This window comes from Ursus arctos, unplaced genomic scaffold, assembly GCF_023065955.2.
Source record: "Ursus arctos isolate Adak ecotype North America unplaced genomic scaffold, UrsArc2.0 scaffold_14, whole genome shotgun sequence".
Classification (NCBI taxonomy): Eukaryota; Metazoa; Chordata; class Mammalia; order Carnivora; family Ursidae; genus Ursus; species Ursus arctos.
The window spans coordinates 52951386-52974105 of record NW_026622808.1 but is presented as its reverse complement, the minus strand read 5'-3'; the positions used below and the strand labels follow the sequence as shown (position 1 = coordinate 52974105).

The following is a 22720-nucleotide window of genomic DNA, read 5'->3' as shown; positions in this document are numbered from 1 at the left end:
ATCTGAAACAGAGAGGTTTTGTAACTTTCCCAAGGTCTTAGAGCTGAGAGGTGGCCGAGAAGGAATTCAAACGCAGGTCTTCTACCCGCAAAGCCAATGCTTGTTAAAAATCATCTCTTAGGATCTCGAAACAGCCTTGATGGGTCTAAAGAGCATTCTTGTCCGGGTTTTTCCAAGTTACGCCCTTAGTTCAATTCCTGCGGTCAGGTCCTCACGCTCCACGCCCTTTCTCCACTAACAGCGTCTAGTCTCCATGGAGATCGGCGTGGGGCGGGACTTCCTGCCTCACGCAGGAGGACTTCCGTCTCTAGCCGGAAGCACCCTGGCTAGCTGGCTGGGACCCGGCGCGTGGAGACTTACTGCAGAGTTTGAGCGGCGGGACCGCGGCGGCGGAGAGCGTGAGCAGCTCGGGCACCCGAGTCCCTCGCAGCCATGCTGACCCCCGCGTTCGACCTCAGCCAGGACCCGGACTTCCTGACTGTCGCTATACGCGTGCCCTACGCCCGGGTCTCGGAGTTCGACGTCTATTTCGAGGGCGTCGACTTCAAGTTCTATGCCAAGCCATACTTTCTCAGGCGAGTTCCCGCTGTCCGGCCCTGGAAAGAGCGAATTTAGGCGATTGAGTAGTTGATTGATTGATTCATTTTTCACTTACTCATTAGATAGCTGCTTACCGAGGAAGGAGGAAAGAGCGAGGGAGCACTTCTTGGTTTAACGACTGCCCTTTTCCGAGATTTCCGCAGGTGCTTTTGGTGCTGAGGAAGTGACCGCGTCAGGCGTGCATTCCAGATGCTCAGAAGCTCGTTCCCGTTTTAAAACTTTGTTAAATACCCACCATAAAGACATTTCGAGCCACTGTAAAACGTGGCGTTTGGAACCTTGTAACCTTTGCAGTTTCTGTCCTGTCAGCCTAGTTCCTGTACCTTTTTTCTGTTGTTTTCGTCCTCCGTTGGTCCCTCCAGACTCTCCTTGCCCCGGGAGGGTGCGCGCTGACTTCCCAGCTGACCCGTCCGCTTGACTTTTCTCATCGCCCGTTCTCTTTAGTTGTGTCGACCTCTTGGCTGACCAATCCCTACTTCTTGATATTCTCTCCTTCCTTTGCCTCATTGACACCAAAGTAGCCTCGTTCTCCTGCCTTCTCCTCGTCTGCTACTTCTCTCATTTTGCCCTTTAATTGTGGTGGTTGTCCATTCTCAGTGAGGGCCTTTCAGCGCTTGCTTGTTTCCATTTTCTCCTTGCAAAACCGTAACAACGGTAGTAACAGCCAACTGCTCATTCAACACATGAAGCAAACTGCGTCTGTGTATTTATGTGTATCATCTCATTTTATCTTGACAGCGCTTCTTGGAAATAGGCATTGATAATAGCTTCTTTTTACAGGTGACATTGCCAGGTTATTCTTCCTAAAACATCGTCAATCCCTTGTCCTTCCCTTTCCTGCTAGGTGAACTCCATTCTCCTAATCTTTATCGCTCAGGCGTAGTGCAACCTCCCTTTCTTGCCGCAGCATGTGCTTTTCTAATAAAAACTGCCTCTTGAGTCAAGCTGGTTCCATCGCTGGGCCTTGAACCAGTTTTGCTCAGATTTCTAATAGACACTGACTTAATACACCTACTTGCACATACTGAACTTTCCTATTTTTTTTATTTTTTATTTTTTTTAAACTTTGATTTATTTATAGCGGGCTGGGTTTTTGTTATCAGGGATGTGGTGGTGTCTCCTGTAGTATAGTGGGGAGAGAACAATAAATGAGCAAGTAAACATATAACTACAGATTGTGTTAAGTGCTCTGAAGGGGAGTAAAGTGCACTGACAGAAAATACACCAAGTTTACTGCTTAATCCCCATCACCTATTTCACCCATCCCCCACCCACCTCCCCTCTGGTAACCATCAATTTATTCTCTGTAGTTAAGAGTCTGTTCTTCAGGGGCACTTGGGTGGCTCAGTCTGTTGGTCGACTGTCTCTTGATTTCCGCTCAGGTCATGATCTCAGGGTTCTGGGATCGAGCCCTGCGTCTGCCTCCCTGCTCTGCGGAGAGTCTGCTTGTCTCCTTCTGCCTCTGCCTCTATACCACCTTGCTCTTGCTCTCTGGCTCGTGCTCTATCTCTCAAATAAATACATCTTAAAAAAAAAGTCTGTTCTTTGGTTTGTCCTCCCCCCTTTGTTTTGTTTCTTAAATTCCACATATGAGTGAAATATGGTATTTGTCTTTCTCTGACTTCACTTAGCATAATACTTTAGATCCATCCATGGTGTTGCATGTGGCAAGATTTCATTCTTTCCTATAGCCGAGTAATACTCCATTGTATATATATATATATATATACACCACATCTTCTTTATCTATTCATTTATTGATGGACACTTGGAAGCTCACTCAGTTTTAAGGGGAGAGGACATAGACCCCACAATTGGGAGGAGTGATGTGAGACAGTCCATCTTTGAAAATACAGTTTGCTACATTATACCAGAGGTGAATAAAACCTTGCTCCTCTCCTTGAGAAGTTGAGAATCTATCAGGGGTGGCAGATCTGTGAACAAATACGATTTCACTCTCATGCAGTAAGAATTTAACTCTGTACTTAACGAAGAGTTTAGGAACAGGAAGTTGGTATTAATAGCTTAAATCTTTGGAATGCTTACCTACTTCACCAGCCACTAATCCCTTTGCATTATCATTTCTTTTTCCCAGTAACCCTGGGGTATATTCTGTTATTTTTCCCTTTGAAGGTGATTCATTTGTACAAAGAAAGTTGTAGAGATGGTAAATGGCAGAGCTGGGACTCAACAGATTCTGATAGTAAAGTTAGTGTTTGTCATCGTTATAGCAAGCACATTTATGCATAAACTGACTCCTTACGTTGGGCTTAGAAGGGGTTTTGGTTTGGAAGTACATTGTAGCTCCAGGAAGCATTAAGATAAAAGGTAACCAGATTGTGAAAGTTGGACCTTTGGGACCTGCCAAGTTTTGGTGGTGATGGTGATGATGATGATGATGATGGTAGAATAGGAAGCAGAGGGGAGGGGTTTATAGGAGAAAAGGAGCCTCACATTTTAAGTTTGTAATGGAATGGGAGCTGGTCTGATAGGTGGTACCAATGAGTTTATTTAGTTGGTGTCAGGCAGCCATAGAAGTTTTTTCAAAAGAAAAGTGGTGATCTGGTTTCTGTTTTAGAAAACTTGTTTTGGGGCCTCAGTGGAAGACTGACTGAACCAGAGTAAAACTGGAAACAGGGAAATCAGTTCATTTCCTTTAGTATGAAAGAGGGGGAAATCTTTGTATAGTAATAATGAGACTTGAGAAAAACACTTTTGCTTTTTGGTTTTTTTTTTTTAAGTAGTAGTTTGCCCAAAATAAACAATTGGTCTTGTTGTTCATTGTTTTCCATTAAAAATTCTTTTTATGGGGGAGGGAGAGGGAGGAGCCAATTAGTACACCTTTTTTGAGCCCCTCCTGTGTCAGGCACCAAGTATATTAATAAGTCTCTTATTAATTTAGAAGATGAAAATACTGTAGCAATAGTGATAACTAATATTTATTGTGGCTTTTTCTTAAGTATCACTTTTTTTTTCAGTATTGCTTTTATTAATGACGAGGGAGTTTCAAACAGAATGATGAGTCATCTGTGATTTCTTGTTTCTCAGCTTAGGGAAGAAATATGAGTTATTTAGTTTGTAAAATGTTAAAGAAATGCTGAGGAATTGACTTTTAAAATGGTTGATAGATTTCAGTGGTAAAATGTATACTATCATTGATGGTCACTTATTATATTTTTGCTTTAAGGACTTAATGAAGTCTTACTTTAAATCTGCAGATTAACCCTTCCTGGAAGAGTTGTGGAAAACGGAAGTGAACAAGGGTCCTATGATACGGATAAAGGTATTGCTTTTGGAATTTTGTTAGTTTTTTCTTTGGATTCTTCATGTTAGAATAACCACGTGATAATCCTTCAAGATATGATGGCGACCTTTAGATGTTTTGTGAATACAGTCTGTCCTGACCACAGTTTATTGTTTCTTAACAAGCCTAGTGGCTATTATTCATGGATTTCTTAGCAGGTACAATTATCTCAGTCCTTTAAAGTACTTCATGGTATTTTTTGAAGTTACTTAAATACTCTGTTTCTTTTTTCCAGAAGTTTATTTTCTACTTCCCCTATTTTATTTTATTTTTTTTAAAGATTTTATTTCTTTATTTGTCAGAGAGAGAAAGAGAGAGCACAAGCAGTGGGAGTGGCAGAGGGAGAAGCTGGCTTTCCACTGAGCAAGGAGCCTGACGCGGGGCTTGATCCCAGGATTCTGGGATCATTACCTGAGCCGAAGGCAGACGCTTAATGAACTGAGCCACCCAGGCGCCCCATTCTACTACTTTTAGTAAGCGTTTAAAAATCAGGTTATGTGAGGTGATTGATTACAGAAGATGTGGGTGATTTTTAAGCTCTGAGTGAAATTTTTCTTGTGTGCTTTTCAAACATAAAATCTAATAGCATGTAGGTGGGAGAGAAACTGTCCAAAGGTGGCATTTAAAGGCTGACTGAATTTTCTTTTCATGACTGATAACTCTTCATTTCAGCTAGCCTTGAAACCATTTATTTTGCGTCTGTAGAAACCACTGGATTTTCCTTTATCCATGGATCTGGAGTAGGAACACCTTGTGTACTCTTGAGTAATTTATCAAATGAATATTGACCTCAGTAAACTAGGGTAAGGGAGGAAGGATGGTATGGAAGAGTTAAATGACAAAGTTATACCCATAATACAGTAATTAATGTGATAATGAAATATAATGAAACTGTTTTTCTAGGTAGTAAATCTGCTTTTAATTGTAGGTAAGTTGCATATTGAAACAAATTTACTAAATTTTGAAAGTACCCAGGGGTTTAGGAAGGTTGTATCCATGGAAGTATTTGGGTTGAGTTGTATTTGATACACATTTGACTCCTAAATAACATGGGTTTGAACTGTGCAGGTCCACTTATATGCAGATTTTTTTCAGTAAACATAGTACCATACTGTAAATGTATTTTCTTTTCTCATTTTCTTAATAGCATTTTCTTTTCTTTTTTTAAATTATTTTAAAATTTTATTTAAATTCAGGTAACTAACGTATAGTGTATCATTAGTTTCAGAGGTAGAGGTCAGTGATTCATCATTTGCATATAATACCCAATCCTCATTACATCATGTGCCCTTCTTAATGCCCATCACCCAGTTACCGATCCCCCCACCCACCTCCCCTCCAGCAACCCTCAGTTTGTTTCCTATCATTAGAGTCTCTTATGGTATGTCTCTTTCTCTGTTTTCGTCTTATATTATTTCCCCCCCTTTCCCCTATGCTCCTCTGTTTTGTTTCTTAAATTCCACATATGAGTGAAATCATAGGATGATTGTCTTTCTCTGATTGACTTATTTCGTTTAGTATAATACACTCTAGTTCCATCCAGGTCATTGCAAATGGTAAGATTTCATTTTTTTGATGGCTGAGTAGTATTCCATTGTGTATGTATACCACATCTTCTTTAGCCTTTCATCTGTTGATGGACATCTGGGCTTTTTTCCATAGTTTGGCTGTTGTGTACATTGTTGCTATAAACATTGGGTTGCAGGTGCCCCTTCAAATCATTACATTTGTATCTTTTGGGTAAATACCTAGTAGTGTAATTGCTGGGTTGTAGGGTAGCTCTATTTTTAACTTTTTGAGGAACCTCCATACTGTTTTCCAGAGTGGCTGTACCAGCTTACATTTCCCCCAACAATGTAAGAGAGTTCCCCTTTCTCCACATCCTTGTCAACATCTGTCGTGTTTCCTAACTTGTTATTTTTAGCTATTCTGACAGGTGTGAGGTGGTATCTCATCTTTTCTCTTTGTTGTAATAAGAGCACAGTATATAATACCTATAGCATACAAAATATGTGTTAATCAACTGTGTTATTGATAAGGCTTCCAGTCAACATAGGCTATATAGACATTAACTTTTTGGGGAGTCAGGTTATACACAGATTTTTAACTTTAGAGGGGGACAGGCCCTAATGCTCCACGTTGTTCAAGGGTCAACTGTATTAGAGTATGGTTAAGTACAATGAAAAGGGTAAAATATTTAAAAATTTGTAGTAAATAATGTAATATAAGTTCATGGGAGGAGGCTGGACGAAGCTGATAAGCCCAGTCAGGGAAAGAAAAGAAGTACATAGATAGAATTTGAGTATGCCTTAGACTTTGGGGATATGTCTCTGGAGATCTCAGAGAACTTTATTAAACTATAATTGCTTTAAGATTTTGTGTGTTTTCGAAACTGGTGCTATTCATTGGATCAGATAGCCTGATTTTTTTCCCTTCTAGTCCAGAAGTAAATCTTATAAGTGGCTACGGGCTAATTCTAAGCTACTATTTCCTCAGGCCATTTGAGTTTTAGGGGTTTTGACTTGGGCTTTTAATATTCTCAGTAGGTTAAGGGGATGCTGTGTAAGACTAAAGCATTCTGCAGCTTTAGCAGATTAATTTCTTATAGAGGTGACAGCTGAATCAGTGATTTTTTTTTTTTTTAAGATTTTATTTATTTATTTGACAGAGAGAGAGCGAGCGAGAGGGAACACAAGCAGGGGGAGTGGGAGAGGGAGAAGTAGGCTTCCCGCTGAGCAGGGAGCCCGATGCGGGGCTCGATCCCAGGACCCTGAGATCACGACCTGAGCCGAAGGCAGACGCCTAACGACTGAGCTACCGGGGCGTCCCTGAATCAGTGATTCTGAAAAACTTTATTGGAGCCTTTTACTATCCTGGTTTTTATTTACTAAATATATAATAAGGGAGCCCTATGAAATAGAATTATAATTTACCAAGATACATATTTCTTAGATATATTTGTGAAGTCTTTGAAAATTTAATAGAGCTAAGTATAAAATAAATTTATCTTTAAGGAATTTTTACCATTCGATTGCCCAAAGAAACTCCTGGCCAGCATTTTGAGGGGCTGAACATGTTAACTGCTCTTCTGGCACCAAGAAAATCCAGGACTGCAAAACCGCTTGTGGAAGAAATAGGTATGTTTATTGCAGTTAAGAAGAAATAAAGATAAACAGAGTATTTGGAATGCTGAGTTTCTAGGGGAAAAGGAATATAGCAGATAGGAAATTGGAGAAAAATCCTTCAGGTGACAAGGTAAGGACCTCACATGAAAATGCAAAAATAGCTCATTTGGTGGCATACAGTTTAAAGACAAAAAGAACTTTATTGAACCAGTATGTCAGTCGTGTTTTTGGACCAGTCAAAACAGCACCTCAGTCGTTTGCAAAATCATGGCCTCTCGAGCTTAGATCAGAAGTTTATGATTCAGTGAGTTACATAAAATGAACACCACCTGGGTCAAGAAATGGAACATTTCCAATACCCTGGGATCCTACCCGAGTCTCCTCCTGGTCACTTCTCCCTCCCTCCTCTCAAGGTTACTTCTACCCTCAGTTTTACCTGCTTTTGAATTGTGTCTGTAATTCAGATGGTATGTGCTCTTTTTTGTCTGGCTTCTTTCACTTCATATTCTTGTGAGATTTATCCATTTATAGCTGAGGTTTTTTGCTTTCATTGCATTTATCATTTTTACATCCTACTATTGATGGGCTTTTGGGTTGGTTCTTTTTTTTTTTTTTTGGCTATTAAAAATAGTGGGGCTCTGCATATTCTTTTTTCCTATACTTTTTCCCCCCCAAGTTGTACCTAGGAGATCCAGTACTTGAACAAATTAATATTTAACATATTCAGGTGCATCTGAGGTTTCTGAGGGAGGAGTAGAAGATGAGGATGAAGAATTCGACTGGGAAATTGAACAGTCCCCCTATGAAGAGGCATCAGAAAGTGCTCTGAGTCCTCAGTACCACTATGGCTTTGGAAACTTACGATCCGGAGTGTTTCAGCGGTTACAGGTACGTTGTCTTTGTAAAACACCTTGGTGCATAGGGTTTTACTGTTCGGATAGTTTAATTTCAGTTCTGCTCCTACTTGGAGGTTTTTTATGAAGATTGTAGGAGGTGACGTACTTAGAGCACAAATCACAGCCTCTCGTATGCAGTGGTGACGCAGATGTGTGTTCCTTTCCACTGCTTTGGCTGTTCTGCCCAGTTATACTGCGCTTACAGATGTCAGATGTCCTGTTCCTTTCTTTTTTCTCCACTTCATTCAGTATTCTAGACATGAAGTTTCCAGAATACAAAACGGAACTCCTCTCTCCTCATACTTCCTGGAAATCTTTGTTTTATACTTCTGAAAAATGAAAATGATTACATGATGTCTCTTCTCTTTTATAAATATAAATGAGACGGAATGTTCCCGGTGAGAGTGAATTTTTTGTCTTTGGATCAAATTGTTTAGTTCTTGGTGTACAGTAGGCACTTTTGTCTATTTACTCTTGGTGGGGGTTGAATGTAATCTCTTGTTAAAACCCGATCATTTGTCACTTAGGCTAAAAAGGAATGACATCACTCTCTCTTCCTCAAAACACATAGGAAATTCTACTTTATTTTAGGCTATGTGGGGAGAATGAAATAGAGAGGAGAGAGTTTTGAACTATTTTGTCCCTATATTGTTTTATAGAAAAATGCATCCTTAGAATGTTGTATAATGAAATTGTAAACCATTAACTTGGGTTTTTTTGTTTGTTTTTAAGTGAAATAAACCACAACAAACAGCTTTTTTTTTTTTTTTTAACTTTATCCCTGCCTGGGAAGAAAATGTTAAATCTGTTTAGAGTATGGAGTGTGGCTTATTGTAGTGAGACATTTGAATCTACTAAGGAACGGTTTACCTATGTTTTAGTCCCACGTCTACTGTTGTTTAGATTTGGGATGACAGGCCAATTACTTGACTACAAACAAGTTTTGTCTCCTCTTTGTCAAATAGGGATAAATTTGCTCACCTACTTTGTAAGACCATTTAGAAAACTTAAGGAGATTGTGAAACTCTTCGAAACTCTACATTGTGAAAACTCTTTGGAAAGAAAGACTAGGACGCTAGAAAGACTTCTGCCCTTGAAAAATATAAAATGTGCTCGAGACTCCTGGAAGAGAACAAAATTGGGATTTATTTGAGCAAATAATGCTGATTAGATATTCCCTTCAAAACCCTTTTTTGCTGAATTATAGTCTGTCTGTATTCTCTCTCCCTAATCACATTTGCTCGTCATCTCTGAGGTAGTAAGAATAGAGTCAGGTTTTGTCTATAGCAGAAACTACAGTGAATGGACCTCAGTTGGTTAGTCGAGAGCCACTCTGAGGTCAGTCAGTCATGGGCTTACCTGTCTCAAGCTCTGAACGATAATTCAAGTCACGCAGACTAAGTACAGATTGTACATTCAGATGGAATGTCATTTCTGAGGCCAGGGAACTTGGTTTCTTGCCACTGCCATTGAGGAAAGATCCTTTCAAGGGATTTCTGCCAGTTTGGTGAGAAGCTGCCAGAATGCCGTAATGTGAGCCTAGGCCAAGTCCTTTAAGTCACAAGTTCTTGAATCTGTTGAAGATGTTCAATAAGTAATTTAGGTTTATTTTTAAAAAAAATATTATGAAATATTCTTTATGTCTTTCTGAATGTCTTATGTAAGGCACCAAATCTCTAGATACCTGTCACTCAGCTTAGAAAGGAAAACATCTCCATAGTTGGAGCCCCTCATTGTGTCATCTGTTTCCGCCTCAGAAGTGAACCACTGAATATGATGTTTATTACTCCCGAGCATTTAGCTTGATTATCCAAAATCTTTAAACTGTTCAAATTTTAATTGAATGAACATTGCAGTTCTAAACAGTTTGCATATTTCCCTCAACATAGGGAAAAAGATCTACTCGTGTGAGAACACGCTGAGGGATGATATAACTAGTAATACTACTACTAGTACAGGTTCATAACTCATGTCTGTAGTATTGGGATCACAGAAAGTTCTGGAAATGCACATTTTTTTGTATTCAGTTTGGTGGCAAAACCTGATCTGAACTGCTGTCTTTCAGTAGTTTTTTTAAATCCACTTGGTGTGCATATTCACAAATTTTGCTATAGAAATAGTAATGTATTTGAATACGGGGTGCTGCCCCAGACTTAGAGGGGGTTAAATAAAATGTGAAATGTATGTGTACCATGTCACTTTTTGAAACTCTTCAAAAAGTCTGAATTCTGAAGTTCACCCCTCTCAAGGGGATCTGGGTAAGAGGTGTGGACCTCCAGTGTCCATGCATTGACAGCTAACATTGACTATGTCCCTGTGCCAGGCACTGTGCTGGGCTCCACATGACTATTCTATCCTGGTATTATTGCTATTATTTATCTACCTTTTACCAGTGGACAAACCAGTAGACATGGCTTTAAAGAATAGTATATTTTCTTACATGAATAAAATTAGAAGACTTGGTGTCCTTCATGACATTAGGAAACATTTATTTTTATTTATTTATTTCTGAGAGAGAGCGCACAAGAGCGTGTATGGGGGGAGGGGCAGAGGCAGAGGGAGAGAGAGAATCTCAAGCAGACTCCCTGTGGAGCACAGAGACTGAAGTGAGGTGGGGCTTGATCCCACAACACGAGACCACGAGCCGAAATCAAGAGTTGGCCACTTAGACTGAGCCATCCAGGCTCTCCTCTGTTCTCCCTGTGATATTAGGAAATACGAGAAGTTTCAAAATCATATGTAAACCAGAGTGCACCCCCTCTGGGGTATTAAGGTAGATGTGTTTTATGAGATAGTGGCACAAAAATCTCACATACTTGGTATTCCTCACAGAATTCTTCTGCATTTATGACTGCTCTATTTGTGACAGTCACACCGTGTGGTTAAAACTGAGTGATCACGTAAGGTTAGTGGTATGACTCTCTCTCTGCTAGTGGCGCAGCTGGAAGAAACTGAAATGATTGCTGCACTAAGAAATTTGAGAACATCTCTTCTATTTTCAAATGACGTATTTAAGAAGCGTCACCATTTTCTCAAATACTGTTTTCTCACAAGTTTAGAGTTTCTCTCATTCTGCCTTTGGGTGAGAAAATATCCATGAAGTTTTGTTGATGGCTCATATTTTACTCATTTTTTTTTTTTTTACAGTTTGTTTTTTACCCCTAAGTGAAAAATAGCTTTATTTTCTCTAATGATAGAAGCCATATAAATTCATCATGAAAGTACAGCAAAGAAAGCGTAACATCCATAATTCCAAGACCCAGGTATCTTCTCTTAATTGAATAATTTAACCCTTTATGGGGAGGTTTAGTCTTTCATATTTTTTTCCCTCCAACCATTTATGTTTGCTTGGAAACTTCTGTATTTCATACTGATAATGAGAAGAAAAATAAGTATTTTTTTGCTGAAACAAATTCTTTTTAATATATCTCCCCCCACCCCTCCCCTTTTTCCTTTCCCTTCTGAAATTGCTGCCAGCCACCAGGGTGCCTTTGGAAAACTGCCCTGGCTGCTCAAAGTCAGGCCTTCCCAACAAGCTTTAGGGCGGTGGTGGCTGCCAGGAGCAACAATCCTAGAGTCTCTGGGCGCCAGCCCAGCAAGCTCCTGGGACCACTGCTGCCAGCAGCCACAGGACGCCGGCTTGCTGGCCCTTTCCTTCCCTCAGCTGCACCAGGAACCCAAGGCTATTGTTTCCAGGAGACCTACTGGCCAGATGTGCACACAGTTCTTCATTTTCTCTCTGGAGACTCTCTGCCCTGGCTGTGCCAAAACTTCACATAAGCCTGATTTAAATCCTACTCGACCTCTTCTTGGCAATACCACTCTTTAAATGGCTCTAGTAACAGGGGCCACAGCAGTGCTTTAAAAAAGAGAGGGAATCACTTCTGTTCTGCTGTAGCCAAACATTTCCCAACCTCTTATCTTTCTACCTTTGGTTGCTTGATGCTGTAGACGGATTTCTCTACTCCAGGCTAGCTTTGCTTCATAGTGTGTTCCAGTGCCTCTTGAGGGTCCAGTTGGAACAGAGCCAGTGTGCGACTGTGCGTAGGACAAGCCTGGTGGAGCTTGTACTGCTGTGGACATCAGTGTTCTTTGGGGTACAGGCTGCATAGCTACATGTGGAGGCCCTGATTCTGGAAGCAAGGGGAAAGAGGAGGGAGAGAGGAAGGATAGCTGCATTCTTACTGTCTAATTCCCATTCCCCTGAGAGCAGGAACCTTGTCTTTGTGTTTATTTCTGGATCTCTGGCCCCCTGAGCAGGCCCTCGCACAGTATTTGTTGAATGAATGATTTAATACTGAAGGCCAGGAACGGTTTTGGGGATACAGTGAGGCAGAAGATTGAGCAGACTCCTGTCCTTGTGAAATCTTCTAGTGGGGAGATAGACAGTAATCATGTAAACAACAAATAAGAGAATTTCAGATAGTGACAAGTGAAGGAAAGGATGGGGTGATGCGAGAGCTGGGGGAGGTGGGTATTACTTTGATGAGGAGGCCCAGAGAAGGCCCCTTGGAGGAGGTGACATTTGCATGGAGTCTTGAATGAAGAGAAGTGTACTATAAATGCAAAGACTCAGAGTTGTAGAAATGGAAGGAAGTCTGCTGTGTGGCTTGGGGGATTTGAGCCAGAAGGGGAAGGTAGGAGGTGAGGGTGAAGTGCAGGACAGGGGCTGGATTGTGCAGAGCTGTGAGCTGTGGGAAAAGTCTGGGGTTTTTCTCAGTGCAATTAGTATTTTGAAATGCCTTTGGTTCCTTTAGTCCATTTATCCTTTGAAATATAGAGATACCTACAGAAACTCCCAGATTATACCCCACTTGTGACCTTATATCTGGTCCAGGTGAAATAGTGAAGTGGCACATTTTCATCCCTATTTTTTTCTCTTTATTGCTGTGGGCAAGTAAGGAAATGGCAGGGGAGGGACGATAAGTATTCTCAGTAGGAAGGCGGCCAGTGACTAGCAGGGAAGAGCAGTAGAACAGGCAGATGGAGAGAAAGGAAAACAACCTCACTGAATGTCTCAAGCCCTGTACTTGATGCCTTACTCATATTATTTCATTTAATCCTCATCACAGCCTGTGGTAGACAGAATAATGCACCTTTTTTTTTTTTTTTAAAGATTTTTATTTATTTATTTGACAGAGATAGAGACAGCCAGCGAGAGAGGGAACACAAGCAGGGGGAGTGGGAGAGGAAGAAGCAGGCTCATAGCAGAGGAGCCTGATGTGGGGCTCGATCCCGTAACGCTGGGATCACGCCCTGAGCCGAAGGCAGGCGCTTAACCGCTGTGCCACCCAGGCGCCCCATGAATAATGCACCTTTCAACCCCATTCTCTAAGATGTCTGTGTGCCAGTCCCCGGAGCATGGGAACATGTCACATTACGTGGCAGCAGGGACTTTGCACATGTGATTAACTTAAGGATCTTCTGATGGGGAGATGATCCAGCATGATCCAGGTAGGCCCTATCCAGTACAGCGTCCTTGTAAGAAGGAGCTAAGAGTCAAAGTGGAAAAAGAGGCCACGTGACGACAGAAGCCGAGGGAGGAAGGGCATTGTCATGGGGGGGCCACCAGCCAAGGAATGAGGAAGCCCCTCTCCAGGATGGAAGGGGCAAAGCAAGTGATTGTCCCCTAGAACCTTGAGAAGGAACCAGCCCTGCCTTCCCCTCGTTTTAGCCCAGTGACAGTGACTCTGGACCTCGGAGCTCCCGAACTAGACAAGGATACGTTTGTGTTGTGTTAAGCCACTAAGTTTGTAGTAACTTGTTAACAGAAGCAAGAGAAGAGTAGTACCCAGCCCGATGATGGAGGTGTGGCCAGACAGGTTCACGGAGAGGAAGCTGAGGTTCAGGGAGGCTGAACCGTTGGCCTGGAACAGTCTTTGCACGGTCACAGTTTCTCTGTTGCATCAGGCTGCTTTCAGAAATGTGTGTGTGTCTGTGTGTACATGTATGTACATGCAGGGAACTCCTTGGGGCAAGGAGGAGAGGAAGTGGGTGACTCGGGTGCTGGGGAGAAGGACTTGGGGTCTGTGGGCAGGAAATGACTCTTATAGTCGTCATCTAGCTGAGGTGAGTCCTGTGTGTACAGTACAACTTGACTTCTCCCGCCAGGGCCTATGTCAGCGCCTTTTCCAGCTCTGTGCCTGGAGGAGCTAATTTCTGGTGGGCGAGCAAGTAGGGAAGAGAAGAGTCCAGGTTGTCCTGCTTGGGGAAGAGATGTTTTTGGTGGATTAAAATGGAACTCTGAAAGCATTTTCCCATGAAAACATTGCCACGGGGTTGTTAAACTCTTTGTATCAAGAGTATTCTATTTAGGGGCGCCTGGGTGGCTCAGTCGTAAGTGTCTGCCTTTGGCTCAGGGCGTGATCCTGGCGTTCTGGGATCGAGCCCCACATCGGGCTCCTCCGCTGGGAGCCTGCTTCTTCCTCTTCCACTCCCCCTGCTTATGCTCCCGCTCTCCCTGGCTGTCTCTCTCTGTCAAATAAATAAATAAATAAAATCTTAAAAAAAAAAAAAGAGTACTCTATTTAAAGTTTATTATTAATTGAGTAAACTTGTGGGTTACCATGAGCATGTAACTACTACTTATAATAGTATTTCTATAGGAAAATATGTTCTTAATTTCCCGAAAGTGAATGGTAAAGGGACTTTTGGAATGTAAAATTTAATTTGGGGACCACCAGTAATCTGGTTTTTGCCTAGAATGGTTGTAGTTAGAAGTGATAACATGTTCTGAATGTGACTTCTACAAAGTTCTATGGACCCTTTCACAGTATTAGAATGTGCTTAGATTAATTGATACTACTTGAGCTAAGTGGGTTGTGGTAGGAATGAGAGAGGTTTTTTTTGTTTGTTTTAATGCACAAATTTTGATTGTGTGTGTGTGTGTGTGTGTGAAGTGTGTATCCTAGTGTCGCCTTCAGTTTAGCTCATTTCCTTGTAGGGAGTTTACCTTATAGCTCTCGACTCTAAGCTTGATTATTAGGCACTAACCTGTCTGTTTCATTTACAAATCTTGTTTTCAGTTTGACTTCACCACTCTGTCAAGTTATTTCCCTTGATTTCTTTTCAGCTAATACTGTTGAAAGTTCTTCCAAATTCCATACTTCTTACTTGTGGCCAATAACTGGAATGGGGAGGTTGAAGAAAGAAAAAAAGGTATAACTTTAGGAATATTTTGCATTGTGTGAGGTTTCTTGGCTTCATAATTCCAACCACAATCTAAAAAGCTCTATGGTATCCCACACAGTTTTCCTCCTCGACCTGTTTTCGGGAGGTTTTGGCCTAGGAGCCATGCTTTATATCAGTTGTGTATACAACCAGGTGAAGATTTTTACAGTAAAGTTGAGTATTACTTAGAATTAGATTTTTAAACTTGAAAATGGAAAGTCATATACATTAAAATTGCTCTTAAAAATTCTTAAATTTGCTTATAAAGTAGAACGCACACAGTTTTGTATATAAGTTTTATTTGTAATCCTTACTGAAACCAGCTGAGTTAGACCTTAGGAAGAAACAGAAGGGAAGTCTATGTGTTGATGTTCAAACCATAGATATTCAAACCATTTTGCTTGTTAAAAGAAGACAATTTTCGGCACTCCTGGATGTCTCAGATGGTTAAATGACTGCCTTCGGCCCAGGTCATGATCTCCAGGTCTTGGGATTGAGCCCCATGTGGGGCTCCCTGCTCAGCAGGGAGTCTGCTTCTTTCTCTGCCTCTCCCCCCTGCTCCTGCTCTGTCTCTGTCTCTCTCAAATGAATAAATAAAATCTTTAAAAAAAAAGAAAACAAGACAATTTTCAGTGAATACAAACAGATTTTTATTTAACACTTCAGGAAGCAAACAGTCTCCATTCAGAGAATTGCAAAATAGGGCCAAAAGCAGAAAGCTTTTATAGGGTAAAGAATAAAGAACAAGGAAGAGAAAGATAGGAAATATCTGATTGGCTACACAGTCCACCTTGTTTTGGGTGAGATGGAGCAAGGAAGGAAGTACAGCGTCCAAGGTTGACTTGGCCTCTAGAGATTGGCTCACTGGATGTACTGCGTTTCTGGTCAAGCAGAGATTTACAGACACGTAAAAGTTATCTCTGTTTGCTGACGTGGCAGGAGCACCTCCATCTTACTGTCTAGAAATTTATTTAAGCATGCTGTTAATAACTTTCAAATTTTTATGAGTAAATGGGGAAGAGATGAATTGTGTTCCTGCTTGCTTGCATGGGTTTATTGTTGTTGTTGTTGGTGTTGTTTTTTGATGATGAACTTTTATTTTTTTATTTTTATTTATTTTTTTTTATTTTAATGTTTTTTTATTATATTATGTTAGTCACCATACAGTACATCCCCGGTTTCCGATGTAAAGTTCGATGATTCATTAGTTGCGTATAACACCCAGTGCACCATGCAATACGTGCCCTCCTTACTACCCATCACCAGTCTATCCCATTCCCCCACCCCCCTCCCCTCTGAGGCCCTCAGTTTGTTTCTCATAATCCATAGTCTCTCATGCTTCATTCCCCCTTCTGATTACCCCCCCTTTCTTTATCCCTTTCTTCCCCTACCGATCTTCCTAGTTCTTGTGTTCCACAGATGAGAGAAATCATATGATAATTGTCTTTCTCTGCTTGACTTATTTCACTTAGCATTATCTCCTCCAGTGCCATCCATGTTGCAGCAAATGTTGAGAACTCGTTCTTTCTGATAGCTGAGTAATATTCCATTGTATATATGGACCACAGCTTCTTAATCCAGTCATCTGTTGAAGGGCATCTCGTTTCCTTCCATGATTTGGCTATTGTGGACAATGCCGCTATGAACATTGGGGTGCATATGGCCCTTCTCTTCACTACGTCTGTATCTTTGGGGTAAATGCCCAGTAGTGCAATGGCTGAGTCATAGGGTAGCTCAATTTTTAACTTTTTAAGGGACCTCCACACTGTTTTCCAGAGTGGCTGTACCAACTTGCATTCCCACCAACAACGTAGGAGGGATCCCCTTTCTCCACATCCTCTCCAACAATTGTTGTTTCTTGCCTTGTCAATTTTTGCCATTCTAACTGGCGTAAGGTAGTATCTTAGTGTGGTTTTGATTTGAATTTGCCTGATGGCTAATGATTTTGAACATTTTTTCGTGTGTCTGTTAGCCATTTGTATGTCATCATTGGAAAAGTGTCTGTTCATATCTTCTGCCCATTTTATGATTTGTTTATTTGTTTCTCGTGTATTGAGTTTGAGAAGTTCTTTGTAGATCTTGGATACCAGTCTCTTATCTGTAGTATCATTTGCAAATATATTCTCCCATTCGTGGGCTGCCTCTTAGTTTTTTTGACTGTTTCCTTGGCTGTGCAGAAGCTTTTTATCTTGATGAAGTCCCACAGGTTCATTTTATCTTTTGTTTCTCTTGCCTTTGGAGATGTGTCATGAAAAAGGTTGCTTTGGCCGATGTCGTAGAGGTTGCTGCCTATGTTCTCCTCTAGGATTTTGATGGATTCCTGTCTCAAATCAAGGTCTTTCATGCATTTGGAGTTTATTTTTGTGTATGGTGTGAGAGAGTGGTCAAGTTTCATTCTTTTGCATGTAGCTGTCCAATTTTCCCAGCACCATTTATTGAAGAGACTGTCTTTTTTCCACCGGGTGTTTTTTCCTGCTTTATCAAAGATTAGTTGCCCAAGAGCCGAGGGTCCATTTCTGGGTTCTCTATTCTGTTCCATTGGTCTATGTGTCTGTTTTTGTGCCAGTACCATGCTGTCTTTGGGATCACAGCTTTGTAGTACAGCTCGAAATCCGGCATTGTGATGCCCCCAGCTTTGTTTTTCCTTTTCAACAGTTCCTTGGAGATTCGGGGCCTTTTCTGGTTCCACACAAATTTAAGGACTATTTGTTCCAGTTCTTTGAAAAATGTCCTCGGTATTTTGATCGGGATAGCATTGAAAGTGTAGATTGCTCTGGGTAGCATGGACATTTTAACTATGTTAATTCTTCCGATCTATGAGCATGGAATATTTTTCCATCTTTTTGTGTCTTCCTCAATGTCTTTCAAGAGTGATTTATAGTTTCTAGAATATAGGTCCTTTACATCTCTGGTTAAGTTAATTCCAAGGTAACGTATGGTTTTTGGTGCTATTGTAAATGGGATGGATTCCCTAATTTCTCTTTCTTCAGTCTCATTATTCATGTATAGAAATGCAACTGATTTCTGAGCATTGATTTTGTATCCCGCCACATTACTGAATTGCTCTATAACTTCTAATAGTTTGGGAGTGGATTCTTTTGGGTTTTCCATATAGAGTATCATGTCATCTGCGAAGAGAGACAGTTTGACTTCTTCTTTGCCGATTTGGATACTTTTATCCCTTTTCGTTGTCTGATTGCTGTTGCAAGGACTTCTAGTACTGTTGAATAATAGTGGCGAGAGTGGGCATCCTTGTCGAGTTCCTGATCTTAAGGGAAAGGCTTCCAGCTTTTCCCCATTGAGAATAATATTTGCTGTAGGCTTTTCATAGATAGCTTTTATGAGATTGAGAAATGTACCCTCTATTCCTACACTCTGAAGGGTTTTAATCAGGAAAGGATGCTGTATTTTGTCAAATGCTTTTTCGGCATCAATTGAGAGGATCATATGGTTCCTGAGTCTTTTCTTGTTGATATGATGTATCACGCTGATCGATTTGCGAATATTGAACCACGCTTGCATCCCAGGGATGAATCCCATTTGGTCATGATGGATAATCCTTTTAATGTACTGTTGGATTCTATTAGCCAGGATCTTGTTGAGGATTTTGGCATCCATATTCATTAGGGAAATCGGTCTGTAATTCTCCTTTTTGATGGGGTCTTTGCCTGGTTTGGGAATCAAGGTAATATTGGCCTCATAGAATGAGTTTGGTAGCTTTCTTTCTGTTTCTATTTTTTGAAATAGCTTTAGGAGAATAGGTATTATTTCTTCTTTGAATGTTTGGTAAAATTCCCCAGGAAAACCATCCGGGCCTGGAGTTTTGTTATTTGGAAGGTTGTTTATCACTGACTCAATCTCTTCATAATTGATTGGCCTGTTTAAAAATCAATTTCTTCCTGTTTCAGTCTTGGAAGTTTATAGGTTGCTAGGAAGGCCTCCATCTCTTCCAGATTGCTTAATTTATTGGCATATAGCTGTTGATAAAAGTTTCTAATAATCTTTCCAATTTCATTAGTGTTGGTCGTGACCTCTCCTTTTTCATTCCTAATTTTATTAATTTGGGTCCTTTCTCTATTCTTTTGGATAAGTCTTGCAAGCGGTTTGTCAACTTTATTGATTCTCTCAAAGAACCAGCTTCTAGTTCTGTTGATCTGCTCCACTGTACTCCTGGTTTCTAATTCATTGATTTCTGCTCTAACCTTGGTCAACTGCTTCCTCGTGCGTGGATTAGGCCTGTCCCTCTGTTGCTGTTCCAGCTTCTTGAGGTGAGAATATAAAAACTGCATTTTAGATTTTTCTATTCTTTTGAGTGAGGCTTGGATGGCTATGTATTTCCCCCTTAGGACTGCCTTTGCAGTATCCCATAGGTTTTGGACCGTTGTGTTTTCATTCTTGTTGGTCTCCATAAATTGTTTAAATTGATTTTTGATTTCCTGGTTTATCGAGTCATTCCTGAGCAGGATGGTTCTTAGTCTCCAAGTGTTTGAGTTTCTTCCAAATTTTTCCTTGTGGTTGAGTTCCAATTTCAGAGCGTTGTGGTCTGAGAATATGCAGGGAATAATTTCAGTCTTTTGGTATCGGTTGAGACCTGTTTTGTGTCCCAGAACATGGTGTATTCTTGAGAATGTTCCATGGGCATTAGAATAGAATGAGTATTCTTTGGTTCTGGGGTGTAGTGTTCTATATATATATATCTATGAGGTCCAACTCGTCGAGTATGGCATTCAAAGCCTTTGATTCTTTGCTTAGTTTTTGCCAGGGTGTTCTGTCTATTTCTGATAGTGGAGTGTTGAGGTCCCCTACTATTAATGTATTTTTATTTATATGTCTCTTTATTCTGGTTAAGAGTTGGCTTGTGTATCTTGCTGCTCCCCTGTTGGGGGCATATATATTTATAATTGTCATAGCCAGTTGTTGGATATATCCTTTAAGAATAATATAGTGCCCTTCTGTGTCTCTAACTATAGTCTTTAGTTTAAAATCCGGTCTGTCTGATATGAGAATTGCTACCCCAGCTTTCTTTTGAGGTCCATTGGCGTGAAAGATGGTATTCCATCCCTTTATTTTCAGTCTGGACGTATCTTTAGGTTCAAAATGAGTCTCTTGTAGACAGCAAATGGATGCATGGTCATGTCTTTTTATCCAATCTGCAACCCTGTGGCGTTTTATAGGAGCATTTAGGCCATTTACATTAAGACTGATTATTGAGAGATATGATTTTAATGATGCCATGGTGCCAGTAAAGTCTTTGTTTCTATAGATTGTGACTTTCTGTTCTGTATCAGTCTTGGGGCCGTTTTACTTTTATAGAACCCCCCCTTGATATCTCCTGTAGGGCTGGTTTCGTGGTTACGAAATTGGTCAGTGACTGGCGATTCTGGAAGGTCTTTATTTCTCCATCAATTCTGAATGACAGCCTTGCTGGATAAAGGATCCTTGGCTGTATGTTTTTCTCTGAAAGAGCTTTAAAAATGCCCCCCCAACCCTTTCTCTCATTCCAGGTCTGTGTAGACAGGTCTGATGTAATTCTGATACCTTTGCCTTGGTACGTGAGAAATTTCTTTGCCCTGGCCACTTTCAGTAGTGTATCCTTGGATCTAATATTTGTGAAATGCACTATGATGTGACGTGGCGTAGGTTTGTTGTGGTTGAGCTTGGGAGGGGTCCTCTCTGCCTCTTGAACATGAATGTTTGTTTCCCCTGCTAGATTAGGGACGTTTTCAGCTACAATTTGTTCAAATATCTCTTCTAGACCTCTGTTTTTCTCCACCCCCCCGGGGATGCCGATGATTCTGACATTGGAACGTTTGAGTCAGTAATCTCCCGTAACCTACATTCCTGAGTGTGGATTTTTTTGAGTCCAGATTCTATTTTAGCTTTTTCTTCTACTAACCCATCCTCCAATTCGCTGATACGTTCTTCTGCCTCATTCACCCTGGCCGCCAGAGCCTCCAGTTTTGACTGCATTTGGCTCATAGAATTTTTAATTTCTGCCAAATTTGCTCTCATTTCTGCCCTTAGAGATTCTATTTTCTCATTAACATTTTCGTTAATACTTTTTTCAAGTCTACACATCATCTTGACCATCGTTACTCTGAATTCCATTTCTGATAATTTGGTTATATCCATATTCATTAGTTCTGTGGCAGAGACCACAGACTCATTGTCTTTTCTTTGCTGGGGGAGACTTCTCCTTCTCGTCATTCTGATGAGGAGAGATTGCAGGGTTGTCCAGAGCCCAAATTATTGACTGGGACCCAGGCAGTGCGCCATTGTTTTATAGGGATCTTAGGGATGTGGGCTTCTTGATTTTTCAGCCTGCCTTCTGGGGGAGGGGCCTGCCACGCCGATACTTAGGCAACCCTGTTTGGGTAGAGTCTCCGTGTCCCCTGTGAGGGGGGATGGGGATGGGCACATTGTGAGCCGGTGTTCCCAGGCTTTTGTTCTCTGGCGGCTTTCCCTGGCGGTTTGCTGTGCCTCTTCTCAGAGTCAGAGCAGCAGTGGCCGAATCTCAGCCTCTGTCTCAGAACAGAGGGATCGTGGACTGTTCTCCACTGATGTTCTGGCCACTTTAACTCTGTTTCTGTTGTGCTGCTCAACCCTGCAGCATCCCGGGATGTGTGCCCCACACCCGGCATCCCAGCCCTCACTTCCAGGGCCGGCGTGTCTCTGCCCTTTGTGTTTCTAACGCCGCCAGCCGCCAGCTGCTCCGTGCGCTCTGAAGCTCCGGCCCTCAGTCTGGTCGCGTGTGCTCCCAAGCTCACGGTCTCAGTCTGCTCTCTCGCGGGTGCCGGTCCGCGAGTCCGCCCGCTCCCCCGTGCAGGTGGCTACCGCTTCCCAGCGCCCAGACGTGGCGGCTCCCTCCCCCTTCCATTTATCTTCCGATATCTGTGCGCGGTCTCACAGCTCTCTGCTTCGTACCTCAATACTCAGTGCTGGAGATGTTCATTTGTAGAGATCCAGATGCATCTTCCTGCGTCTCAGGCTGCTTCTGTGGATGTTCAGGCTGGTCTGGTACCTATCCAGCTCGACTCAAGGGACCGGCTGAAAAAGGGGTCCCCTACTCCTCTGCCATCTTAACTCAGCCCTCAGTATGTCTTGATGATGAACTTTTATAGCTCTTATATCTATTGATCACTTTGTTGTAAGGATTAAAAGAGAATTCATGTGAAAGCTTCCAGCAGGGCCTGGCAAGCAATAGGTGTTCAATAAACATTTGCTGGATTTGAATCAAAATATCACAGGTAGTATGATCAGATGGTTCCTTTGTTTGGCCTTTCGTGCAAAATTAGAATTTTCAATGACGAAATGGGAGATAGCAATTATTCTTTCTTTTCTGGGTATTCTTAGGATGAATTGAGTGATGTTATTGATATTAAGGATCCAGATTTCACTCCTGCAACGGAAAGAAGGCAGAAACGTCTGGCTGCTGAGCTGGCCAAATTTGATCCTGATCATTATCTGTGAGTATTGAGTTTTTTGAGGATTAAATAATTGACTTGACATTGATTTGAAAATTTTTGTATGTCTTCTTGAGTATGCTAGGCATGTGGCTTTGGGATTCTAGAAATTAGTGATGGCTCAGAACCTTAATTGACATTTGCATTAACCTACAAAGTTAT

At 41.4% G+C, this 22720-nt stretch overlaps 1 protein-coding gene across 6 annotated transcripts in view; it reads left to right on the top strand.

Annotated features, from left to right (window-relative positions):
• The first annotated feature begins 303 nt into the window (after window positions 1-303).
• The window catches only part of SHQ1 (SHQ1, H/ACA ribonucleoprotein assembly factor), a 325608-nt gene continuing 303191 nt past the window's right edge, over window positions 304-22720 (top strand). For 4 of the 6 annotated variants that reach the window (XM_048226679.2, XM_057311881.1, XM_048226682.2 and 1 more), the window contains exons 1-5: window positions 323-575; window positions 3819-3883; window positions 6919-7041; window positions 7757-7917; window positions 22449-22561. In XM_048226679.2, the coding sequence (XP_048082636.1) occupies window positions 433-575; window positions 3819-3883; window positions 6919-7041; window positions 7757-7917; window positions 22449-22561 (605 nt within the window). In that variant the 5' untranslated portion in view covers window positions 323-432. Of the gene's footprint in view, window positions 576-3818; window positions 3884-6918; window positions 7042-7756; window positions 7918-22448; window positions 22562-22720 lie in introns of all 6 variants that reach the window. The other 2 variants (XM_048226680.2, XM_026501240.4) reach the window with 1 other exon arrangement.